This window comes from Caenorhabditis elegans, chromosome II, assembly GCF_000002985.6.
Source record: "Caenorhabditis elegans chromosome II".
Classification (NCBI taxonomy): domain Eukaryota; kingdom Metazoa; phylum Nematoda; class Chromadorea; order Rhabditida; family Rhabditidae; genus Caenorhabditis; species Caenorhabditis elegans.
The window spans coordinates 2,401,231-2,413,521 of record NC_003280.10 but is presented as its reverse complement, the minus strand read 5'-3'; the positions used below and the strand labels follow the sequence as shown (position 1 = coordinate 2,413,521).

Sequence of the window (12,291 nt, the reverse complement as noted above, 5' to 3'; positions counted from 1 at the left end):
TTTTTCAAAATAGTTTTAAAAACTTGGTAATACAAAGATCTCTAATGCGCACAAATTGGAACGAACTATCAAAAAAAAACTGTACATTTGGGATTTGAAAAAGTAAGTTAATTCTGTTATTTTCCAAAATAAAAATGGGATTAAAACTTACTATCCTCACTGAGAATTTCAAAAGATTGAAGTAAGCGTTTTTCAGTTGAAAACAGTAAACGTGGAATATTTTTTTTTTTGAAAAAATTCCAAAAACCTTTCCATAAATGTTTCTTTCAAAAAATATGATTAAGTTACGTCAGTTTTGACTGGAGATACCCTTGTACCCGTGAGCCAGCTCCTTCATTCTCAAAGTCAGTTCTATCAGTTTCTATTTTTTTTTAAGTAAAACCCAGGAACTGATATCCAAAATTTTCTATCCCTAATATCTTCTCCTGAATATTTTCATTCATCTTAAAAAATTGATGTGTTTATTTAAAATTTTAAATTTATCATAAAACACTAAATTGCATGGATTGGGAGAAAAAAAACGACATAAAAAATCTTGCTCACTCTTAAAGATGCCTAATTTCGAAATGCATACCTTCTAGAAACGTATTGATAAGAACTGATAAGAACAATCAATTTGTGCTCACTCTTATTTTAGTACTTATAGTTTTTTTAATTTTTTTTGTAATTTTACGTGTTTTATATGCTATTTTTTTTGAATGTTTACCCCGGAGAACATTATTCTATTTATTTTCTTTTCCCTTTTTGATTTTAATCAAACAACCTTTCATTTAGAAGATAATGTCATATGCATATAATTTATGTCAAGCCACAAATGAATGGATTTTAACTAAGTTGGATGTCCGCATCAGCTGTCATGGAGTGGTTTCCCAAATAAGGGACAAAGGAGAACTTACGCTGATATTTGAAGACAAATCTGCTTTTGACGTAAAGTACGAATATGACGGAGCAGACACAAATGTTTATAGGACTGAATACAACAAGTTGCATGTTCAAGAGAAAGATTTTGTTGATGTAATGTGCGAAGACATTAATCACATCTTAACAAATGCGACACTTGCGGAAGATCTATCATTTTCGTTGTTATATGCCGACACTAATCGTGATAACGTGGAAGCTGCAGACCGCGTTCACGAGCAGATCAAAAGTTTGTGGCAAAAACAACAAAAAGGAGTTCCTGTTTATACTCTATTTTTGAAGGTGAAGTAAATAAATAGACTGCGCGTAACGCTTACGCACAAAACAAAAAGCTAGAGCTGAGCCCCTTTTTGGGCTGGGGCTCAGCTCCAGCACCTACAGCGCCGCAGTGAAATATCCAGGTAATTGTTTGGCAGCGGCAGACACTTTTGGGGTTCCGCAAGGCACTATACAGATGACCATGGTGGATAGTGGGGTGAGAGCGTGAAATTAGTGCGGCGTGGAACCCGAAAAGTGTCGGCCCACCCATCTTTTGTACTATGTGGTGTGAACACCAAGAAATTCCAAATAACCACCCTCCCGTATTTTGCGCCTCACTCAGCTGTGAGCCCTATAACAAAGACGTTTGAAGATCGATAATATTTCCAAGCTCCGTGATGTCTTACAATGCTTTGACCCGACTACATTGACAGAATTGAACATTAATATGGACACAAATAAACATAAACCTGAAATTATTGAGTTTGGTGATATAGTGGAGATGGATCAATGGAAAAATGCAAAAGAGATCAATCTGAGAAACTTCTTTGTTTCCATACCGTTTGAGCATTTTAGTCATTGTGAGAGTGCGTACGTAGAAGTTTGGAAAATATCAGCTGATGATATACATAAACTTATTGAGGTGAGCTTTGTATAACTCCTGTTTTAACTGTTTTCTTTAAATGGGATTGCAGGTTGACTTCAATGCCCCAGAATTTAGGAGGATCATCGTGCACTACAAATCTTTGGACGTTACCAAAAAACTATTGAAAACGTTATTTGGCGGGACATATGACAACAGGAGAGTTCGATCAATTAATAACAATCGGGAGTTTCGTCAATGCACCTTGGCTAATCAGTTCTACATTGCTCATCCGGACTATGGGTTCTCAGATCAAAGAAACAGTCGTAAGGTTAGCTTTAATCCGCCTCTCGCCTCATTTCTGCATTGTGGCTAGAAATCAATGACACTTTGTTGAGGCAGACGCAAGGCGGGCGCGGTAGGCGCCCTGGCACCTACATGGAGACCAGGGCTGTGCGGCAACCGAGATTTTCGGAAATCGGCAATTGCCGAAGTTGCCGAACCCAAAAAAAATTCGGCAACCGGCAACTTCTGGTTGCCGAAATGCCGGCAACTTTTCGGCAACTGGCAACCGGTTTCAAAGTTTTTTTGTTGAAATTATATTTTTTAGCGTTTTGGAAAAAAAAAAGTATGGTCGTTTTTTTCGTTTACAGTGAAATTTTAGCATTCTTAAGGCTCTCGGAATGCTTTTTTTCTGAGCTACAAAATGCTTCACATTGATATTGACAGTTGCCGAAGTTGCCGAACCCAAAAATTTTCGGCAACCCGCAACTTGGTTGCCGGTTGCCGCACAACCCTGATGGAGACCCTACTTAAAAAGGTAAAATTGTGCCAAAATGTAATTTTTTAATCGACAAATTGGGGAATCTATCTTTGACAAAGTTGTTGAAACTGTTGAACAAATTTTCAGGAAGCCATCGCAGCCGGACGTCAACTTTCAAAACTTTCCACATCACAGGGTCCCACTGAATGGCTTCATATTTGTGTGATTATGGGGAAAGTTACTCAATACCTTGATTACAAACACTTGTAAGTCATTTTCACTAAATTGTTGTAAAAATCATGTTGTTTTAGGCAAGTCCTTCGTAAAGTTTCTCGTGCAATCCGTCAGTGCATTGATATTCTCAAGCCTGACCCCAAAGTCGTGGCAGTGACCATTTATTATGGGCTCGGAACAAGAAGTGTTGAAATATTCGGCAAGGATGATAGCAAATTATTCGGCTACAGTGGAAGTAATAAATCAGACCAAACTAATAAATTGGATATTTCCAACTTCTCGAACGACATGCTCCTCATTTTGAAGAATCAAAAAACTGCTCTCACCGAGCTTGAACTAGAATATGTAGACGAGTTCGAGAAGGAGAGTGAACACTTATATATTGAGTGTTTCGAAGAATTTGTTTTGCCACTGGATCGATTGTTTTCTGTTGAAAAATTTACAGTGAATTTAAGGAATCCAGAAATCGTGGGGCAACTACTCACATACATGGATCCAGTTTCACTGAGAAAAATTGAATTTGGATCTGAATACGTGAACAGACCATGGAAACAAATTGAGCTTGATAATAAAATTAATTTATGCAATATGGAACATTGGAAGAATGCAAAGGAATTGACTATCAACAATACAGTCGTGAAATGCGATGTAGAGGTCTTGATTCATTTTTCAGAAGTTGACATTATATTGGACTCAATGTTATTGCAAAATGTTGTATACTTGAAAGATGTGAGTTTATATTAAAAAAAAACATTAGTCTGAAAAAAATTTAAAAAATTTTCAGACATTCCTCTCGTCTCCAACATTCTGCCAATTCAAAGCCCAGTTTGTGAACAGTGATATCAATGAGACCATATTTGTTGATACTTTCTTGGGAGATCCCTCCCGCAGAGTCTCCGATCCTTCGTCAGGGCTACCTAATATTTGGTTTTTCTCCTACGCTGATGTTGACGAGGATCTTCAAATCAGATATTACCAAGAGCGTAAACAATTTATGTTCACTCGTATTCCAAGAGAAACTAGATTTCAGCACTTTTTCCACAGATTCTTGTAAAACTCATTGTAAAAAAAAACTGGATTTAATATGTATATTTTCTGTCACTATTCATGCCCCCAAATAAACGTCTGCTGAGAAGGAAATTCCTTTCCAATTTTAGCTGAGTAAGAAAACCAATCACATTTTGCAATACAAATGTTACATACAAAACCATAATTGAAAGCTAAAATTATAAAAACGTTTCCAGAGTGCTGGGTCGAAACACCTTGAGAATGCTCAAAACGACAAACCACTTTAGAAACAATTTTCCGTGCTCGTTCAGATATTACAGGGTGGCGCACAATTACCCGCACAAAAATATAGTAGTGTAACTTTAACACCAGGCGTCAGAAAACATGAAACTCAACAAAAAGTTTATTCACATTCAAAACAACATAACTTGATTAGTCATGCTCCATGCGACCTCCTTTTTTAGCCTTAGCAGCTCGATGAAGTCGCGGGTAGTCATCGATGACTGTACGCAGGTACTCCTCCAACAAATCGCCTCATTCCTCGAGCAAGATCTTCTGCAGAGCCTCGATACTTAAGTGAGGTTTGGTATGGACCTTTGCCTACAAAACCCCTCAATTGGAATAATCCAATAAGTTCAGGTCCAGCATGACGGTGCCAGTTATTCTTAAGAATGAACGCAGTAAAATGGGTCTCGCATCAGCTTTGAGTGAGATTGGCGGTGTGCCGTCTTGCTGTTATACTCAATGAGCTCCATTAAAGTGAGATGATGTCCATGGGATCAAACTCTTCTCCAAACTATCAAAACTCACTGGTTCATGTTGATTTTCACTCCTATATAGACAAAAACAAGGGAGATTTGCCAGTTGCGACAACTGCTCCAAAAAGCATCACAGATGCTGGGTGAGAAGCGGAAAATTATTCTACGCTTGTCCAAAGCTTCTCCAGATGTCTAAGCTAGCACTCAATAATTTTGGGAGTTGAACTCCGCTTGCTTCATAAAAAATTTTTCGTCGGAAAAACAGTCACTAAATTTTCATCAGTGCGCGTACGGCGGAGGAGAATTTTCGATCTTTCCAGTCTTTTCTTGACGGTGGCTACTGAGAGAATCGCCGTCTTTCTCCCACAAGAAATATCCAATTTTAACTGGTCTTTTACTATTCGTCCCATTGAACGGCGACTGATTTTCATGTCCTCTGACATTTTTCTGATGCTCCGATCTGAGTTTCTCCGAATTCTTGCCATGGCTTTTGTAACTCGCTGTGGAGTTGTCACCGTTACAGTACATCCTCTTCCAGCACAATTGCAAAGTGCTACAAGGTCCTTGTAACAAGAAATTATATCATTGACGGTTCGTCTTAGAAGTCGGAGACGTCTAGCGATCTCCATTGGGCGAACTCCAGTCACGAATGAACGCGAAATTGAAACACCATTCGGACTTGGTGGTACCATTCGGCTGAAACAGGACGGATTGAGCTGAAAATTGACGAAATAGTGGAAAACAGGATAATGATCAAATATTTGTATGGCCCATCTGCAATTTTTCGTCCCTGCATACGTGGTGCCGCTGCAAACTTTTGTGCGGGTAATTGTGCGCCACCCTGTACATCCAGAAGTGTCATTTTACAGCTCGTGCACGTATTATAGTTTCGTCGTTTTCAACTCTTTCTTCTTTCGAAAACGAAGCAAACTTTGAATTGTTTTTGAAAAAAAAATGAAATAGCACACATTTTCATAAGACTTGAACGTTTAGAGTAACAAAAACTGATAAGACTCTGGCATCATAGGCAACTGCACATTTGTAATTAGTTCTTCTACCAACTTTGATACTTTCTGGGTTTTAAATTTTAAAAATAATTGAATAATAACGAGATACTAACTTTAGAGTGTCTGAGTTGCCAGTGTTGCTTTTTTCTCAATTTGCGTCGATTTGTTTGAATGTGGCTATTTTATTAAATTTTTATATTGGAAGTTTTAAATTGATGTACATAATTACTCTGCGAACTCTGCGAAATTAAACATTCAAAAAACCCCTAGTTATTTCTATTTTTGAATTCAACTGATTTGAATTTCAGCGAATGTCATATACGAATAAACTGTGTCAAGCCACAAACGATTGGATTTTGAAAGAGTTATCTGTGAGCCTCAGCTGCCAGAAAGAATTCGGATTTCTCATGCTTAAATTTGAAGGCCATCCTGATTTTATGGTTGTATATGAACATAAAGGACTAAATACAAAAGTTCGACGGACAACATGCAGCAAGTTGCTGGTTCAAGGAAAAGAATATATTGATGCAATGTGCGAAGATTTGGAACATATTTTTATGAATGCGAATTTCGCAGAAAATCTATTCATTGCAGTTCGTTACTATGAGGTCTGTCGCGAAAACGTTGAAGCTGCAGATTGTGTCTACAAGCAGTTCAAAAGTTGTTTCAAAAAACAACAAAAGAGAATTCCTGTTAACACTCTCTCTTTGAATATCGACCACGTTTCCAAGCTCCGTGACATCTTACAATGCTTTGACTCAAATACATTGAAAGATTTGTACATCACATATCGTAAAGAAGAAAACCAACTAGAAATTGTTGGGTTTGGTGATATAGTGAAAATGGATCAATGGAAAAGTGCGAAAGACATCAATCTTAAAGATTTCAACGTTTCAATACCGTTCGAACACTTTAGTCATTGTGAGGATGTGGACATAAAAGTTTGAAAAATATCAGCACTTGACATACAAAAGCTTATAAAGGTGAGCTTTGGTGGAATTTCTATGTTTGTTATTTTTCCATATTTCTTGCAGCTTGACTTCCATGCCCCTAAGTTTTGTAGTTTTAGCTTAAACTACGAACACTTGGAAGCCGATGTGACGGAAGAACTATTGGACAAGTTAATTGGTAAAAAATAATCTGAAAAGTTCGGATTTTCGGTTCGCCTGATCAAGGATAAACGGGAGTTTTTACTATGCAAGGAATCAAAAGAAATAAAAATTATTCAACCGGATATTTTATACTCTCCTCAGATTAGAAAATAACTTAAGGTAGGTAAAATTTAATTGACAGTAAATGAAACAGCAAAATGGCGAATTTTTTGCGGTCTGCGAAAAAATATGCATTTTGATTAATCCATGTTTTTTTGCTCAAAATTTGGATGAATGTTATCTTAAAAAATTTAAAATTTATAAACTAAACATTTTGCGATTCTTTGAAACTTTTTAAACGCTCCAGTCCTTCATCAATTTTTTGATTTTATAGAGATCATTACGGTGCTTTAGTTTACGGAAAATGTTTAAAAGTTTAAATTTAATATTGGTTTTCCTCTTATTCGTGGATTTTTTCAGAAAGTTCTCGAAGCAGACCAACAACTTTCAAAACTATCCCTATCACAGTCTTCAACTGAATGGCTTCATAACATTTTAATTATGGGAAAAATTACGGAATATCTCAACTTTAAAGATTTGTAGATTTGTAATTTCATTTTTTCAAGAGAAAAGTCTTTTGTTGTAGACAAGTTATCGGTAAAGTTTTTTGGTAAAGTTTAATTCGCCAACTCATCGAAGTTCTCAAGCCTGACCCCAAAGTGGTAGCAGTCGAAATTTTCGGCCGTGGGATTGGATACAGATCTGTTCGCATATCCGATACAGATGATACAGAGATATTGAACTATTATGAAAAACCAGAAGATACTTTTAATTTGAACAAAAGTAACTATTCGAACGACATGTTCCATATATTCAAGAACCAGAAAAATGCGCTAAGCGATCTCTCTTTAAAATTTATTGAAGACAGAAAAGAGCTCATAAATCTGAACGAAAATCCATATGTTGAATTATTCAAAGAAACGTTTTCTTCACTAAATCAATTGCTTTTGGTTGAAAAGTTAAATATGACGACTAGTGATCCAGAAACGGTGACGCAAATACTCCAATACTTGGGCCCCGTTTCACTGAAAGCTATTAACTTTGCATTTTCGGACGGCACGCCGACAAGAGACGTGCGGAGCATTAAAACACTATCCAGCATGAAACATTGGAAAAACGCAGAAAAATTGCATATCCACTCGCTTGTGGTGAAATGCGATGTTGTGGATTTAGTTCATTTTACAAAAGTCGACATAGTACTGGACTCGATATCATTGGGAGATGTTGTATATTTGAAAGATGTGAGTTTATATTGAAAAAAAAAACTATAAAATGTTTCTGTTGGACTTATTTAGAATATTTCGCATTATTTACTGTAAAAAAGACACAAAAATTTCAGACATTCCTCTTATCTCAAACATTCCGTCAATTTAAAGCCGAGTTTGTGAACAGTGATATTAATGAATCCATATTCGATGATACTTTCTTGGGAGATCCGTTCCGCAGAATTTCCGATCTTTCGACTGGACAACCTAATATTTGGTTTTTCCCTTACACTGATGTTGAGGAGGATCTTCAAATCAGATATTACCAAGAGCGTAAAAACTTTATGTTTGCACGTATTCAAAGAAAAGCTAGAACTTAGCTGTTTTAAATTCTCGTGAAACTGATCTGATACTGTTGTTGACATTTTTTTATCATTACTATAAACGGTTGCCTTTCAGATTCGCCATTTCAACCTACAATTCTGAGAAGTACAAAGCTTATATATCGGATGAAAAAATATATAACGGGGTAGGTCCCTTGAGATGAAATTATTGGCTCCGCAATATCCGTGAGCAGGCAACTGAGCTGCTCATAGTTTTGGAGTAATTTTAGTTCGTGCTCATAAACTTGCTCATAACTATTACCATAAATATTTTTAAATTTCAACTTGCTCAAGTGGCCAGTGGGATAACAAAAACCGTGCTTTTGAATGAACGGAAAAACGATTTATAGAAAAATTGTATCAAGTTGAAAAAAAAAATCAATTACAAAATGTCATCACATTGAGCCATCCAATCATCAGGTGCTGAAACATATTAATTTGGTGTTTTTTTATTCTTCTGCCGTCGTGTTCAAAAGTCGAGTATACATTTTTTCATAAGTTATTGAAATGGAAAATGTATGACTTTTTGGAATAGTACATACACTTGTACTAGTACATATAGGTTTAGTGAACAATAAATGTGTAGACTAAAACTTACCATAGCATAGAGGTGGCAGGTGCTTTTTTCCCGTTTAATGAACCATCTGCACCCACAAGAGAGAAACCAATAGCAATTCCACGTGGATATATCGAGGCCATCAATTTATTGTTTTCACAAAAGAGACCAAAGTAATCAATTACTGTCCGGACACCCAAATCTGCTACCGACGATGGTGGCTGGGCTCCCTGGAAACATGTATTTATTAGATGAGATACAATTGTGTTTTTTTTCAGAACCACTTACAAATGTAGGTACTCCAGGTACTGCAACGTCTGTCAGTTCGCTTTCTTCAAAAACGCCAATAATAAACGGCAACAAGCCAGGGGGACAAGAGAAAACAGCGCATCCACCCATCTCTCCGACCATCATTGGAGCTGAAAGTCGAAAAGATCCTTTTTTGACCTAGTGATTTTAGTGTTTTTTTTTCACGACTCTGATATGAAATTGACTAATAAAACAAGTATGCTCACCCTTAACCACTGTTGATAAATCTGGACACTTGGTTGTAGATGTTGGGCATACTTCTCCTGAAATTAGCTGGAAATTTAGGAGCACAGGCGGTTGAAAGCTTACATGCCATGGTTGTTGATTCCATTGCAAGTGTTGTCATCATTGTTACCTTAAAATATAGGGTTTTGATCTACAGTGCTGGCCAAAAAGATATCCACTTTTAGTTTTTTGATGATTTCTCTATTTTTTCAAATAAGTATAACTCCAAAACTAGAAATGTTATCGAAAAACTTTCAACTGGTAAAGAATAGCCCGTTATCAGTTCTATACGTTTTTTCATGTTTAAATAATAAACTGAAATCATGGCAAGTAATAAAGCGGCCGACATCTCGTGAGTCCATTTTTGATGATGTTTACTGGCGGGAACCTCTTAATGAGTTCAACTCTCCAACACGGGGAAATTTTTTTTGCGAATTTTTTCATCCCAAAAAAAAAAGGAAAAAAAAGGTTTCTATGAAAATGGGTTTCTAATATTTTTTTAGTATTATGGGTACGTTCCTGGGTAAAGAAATTCAAGTTTGGCCCCGTTACAGAGCTTTTTGTGTCGAATTCCAATTTCAACAGGTATATACAGGCACAAAAAAACAAAAATAAAAATTTTGGAATTTTGGGAGAGTTTCTATGAAAATGGGTTTCTAATTTTTTTTTAGTATTATGGGTACGTTTCTGGGTCAAGAAATTCGATTTTGGCCCCGTTACAGTTGTTTTGGTCTTCAATTAAATTTTTTACATACTGCACATACTGCACTGCACTTTTTTGCAAAAAAAAAAAATTCCGATTTTCGGCATTATTCTTATCGGGAGCGTTAGATAATTTTTAAAAAAAAATTATGGGCACGATTCTGGGTTTAGAAATTCGATTTTGGCCCCGCTAGAGGCGATTTTGACTTTAATTTATTTTTTGCATACATATGACTGCACTTTTTTGCATCGATTTTGGCCCCGTTACAGGCGTTTTTATCTTCAATTAATTTTTTTACATACATATATATATATTATATATATATACATATATATTCACAAAAAATTTTCCCGTGGTGGAGAGTTGAACTCATCGATTTTGACTTTAATTTATTTTTTGCATACATATGACTGCACTTTTTTGCAAAAAAAAAATTTCCGATTTTCGGCATTATTCTTATCGGGAGCGTTAGATAATTTTTTTAAAAAAATTATGGGCACGATTCTGGGTTTAGAAATTCGATTTTGGCCCCGCTAGAGGCGATTTTGACTTTAATTTATTTTTTGCATTATTCTTATCGGGAGCGTTAGATAATTTTTTTAAAAAAATTATGGGCACGATTCTGGGTTTAGAAATTCGATTTTGGCCCCGCTAGAGGCGATTTTGACTTTAATTTATTTTTTGCATTATTCTTATCGGGAGCGTTAGATAATTTTTTTAAAAAAATTATGGGCACGATTCTGGGTTTAGAAATTCGATTTTGGCCCCGCTAGAGGCGTTTTTATCTTCAATTAATTTTTTTACATACATATATATATATTATATATATACATATATAATATATATATATATATACATATATAATATATATATATATATATACATATATATTCACAAAAAATTTTCCCGTGGTGGAGAGTTGAACTCATCCCCTCCCCCCTCCCACCCCCCGGCCATATATTTGCTATATTTATTATATTTGCTATATTTGCTATATGGATATATATTTGCAAAAAAAAAATTTTGGAATTTTGGGAGAGTTTCTATGAAAATGGGTTTCTAATTTTTTTTAGTATTATGGGTACGTTTCTGGGTCAAGAAATTCGATTTTGGCCCCGTTACAGGCGTTTTGGTCTTCAATTAATTTTTTTACATACTATATGCACTTTTTTGCAAAAAAAAAATTGGCATTTTGGGAGAATTGAACCTCCCCCTCCCCCTCCCACTCCCCAGTCCAAGCAGTTACCGACTTATCCAAGGAGGATGAGGGAAGCGTAGCTCCTCGGTGTCTGTAACATTTTCGAATTTTATCATCCCCAAAAAAAAGGAAAAAAAACTGTAACTCAAGGGTCATATTTTTAATGGAAGGTTTAAGAAAGAAATACAATATTTATATAATTTTTCGTTGTTTGCACATATTAACTTTGTCCTGAAACCTTCAATAAAAAATATATGTGAGCTGAAACTAATGTCTCACAAAACACTGTTTAGGCGCTATATTCAAAAATCAGGTTTCGCGGGTTGAAAAATTTTTTTTTGTCAATTTTTGTGAAGAACTAACTAAATGTTATATTATTTGAACTATATATTAACCAAAAATATAATTCAGGACAAATAATCCACTGTTTATGAGAAATGTGCTCGAAATGACACTATGCAATTCCTCTTTGGACTCTCTTATCTTTTTTGTTGAAGGTTTCAGGACAAAGTTAATATGTGCAAACAATGAAAAATTATATAAACATTGTATTTCTTTCTCAAACCTTCCATTAAAAATATGACCCTTGAGTTACAGTTGTTTTAGTAATCATCATCAAAAATGGACTCACGAGATGTCGGCCGCTTTATTACTTGTCATTATTTTAGTGAATTATTTAAACAAGTAAAAACATATAGACCTGATCACGGGCTATACTTCACCAGTTAAAAGTTTTTCGATAGCATTTCTAGTTTTGGAGTTAGACTTATTTGAAAAAATAGCGAAATCATTAAAATAATAACTAAAAGTGGATATTTTTTTGGCCAGCATCATTGCCATCATTGTTACCTTAAATTTTATGGTTTTAGTCTACTTATAAGTATTATTAATCCATATAGTTATACCTCAGGCGCCTCGGTTTCCTCGGAGGTCTCTGGTGTAGACATATCTCCAGGAGCCATTGTGCTCATTTCAGGAGCCTCTGTGTTCTCTCCAGAAGCCATCGTGGTTTCTCTAGGAGCCATTGTACTT

General features: G+C 35.6%; 2 protein-coding genes and 2 pseudogenes across 4 annotated transcripts; 2 read left to right on the top strand and 2 right to left on the bottom strand.

Moving 5' to 3' along the window:
• The first annotated feature begins 772 nt into the window (after positions 1-772).
• On the top strand, positions 773-3,889 carry fbxa-182 (FTH domain-containing protein). The gene is made up of 6 exons (NM_001377723.1): positions 773-1,200; positions 1,550-1,819; positions 1,872-2,090; positions 2,670-2,788; positions 2,834-3,485; positions 3,541-3,889. The coding sequence occupies exons 1-6, from the start codon at positions 781-783 to the stop codon at positions 3,808-3,810; spliced, it is 1,950 nt and encodes a 649-aa protein (NP_001364766.1). The 5' UTR covers positions 773-780; the 3' UTR covers positions 3,811-3,889.
• Positions 3,890-4,196: 307 nt separating this feature from the next.
• On the bottom strand, positions 4,197-5,214 carry F30D4.1 (annotated as a pseudogene). Its single transcript has 3 exons — positions 4,764-5,214; positions 4,612-4,667; positions 4,197-4,406 (listed from the first exon to the last, which is right to left on the bottom strand). Coding segments are annotated over exons 1-3 (717 nt in total).
• A 626-nt stretch (positions 5,215-5,840) lies between these two features.
• Positions 5,841-8,346, top strand: F16G10.15 (annotated as a pseudogene). Its single transcript has 4 exons — positions 5,841-6,512; positions 6,564-6,800; positions 7,101-7,921; positions 8,020-8,346. Coding segments are annotated over exons 1-4 (2,057 nt in total).
• Positions 8,347-8,862: 516 nt separating this feature from the next.
• Positions 8,863-9,238, bottom strand: F16G10.1 (Glutaminase; the record flags this gene model as incomplete). Its single annotated transcript, NM_061867.2, has 2 exons — positions 8,863-9,054; positions 9,113-9,238. The coding sequence occupies 2 exons, from the start codon at positions 9,236-9,238 to the stop codon at positions 8,863-8,865; spliced, it is 318 nt and encodes a 105-aa protein (NP_494268.2).
• Between the last annotated feature and the right edge of the window lie 3,053 nt (positions 9,239-12,291).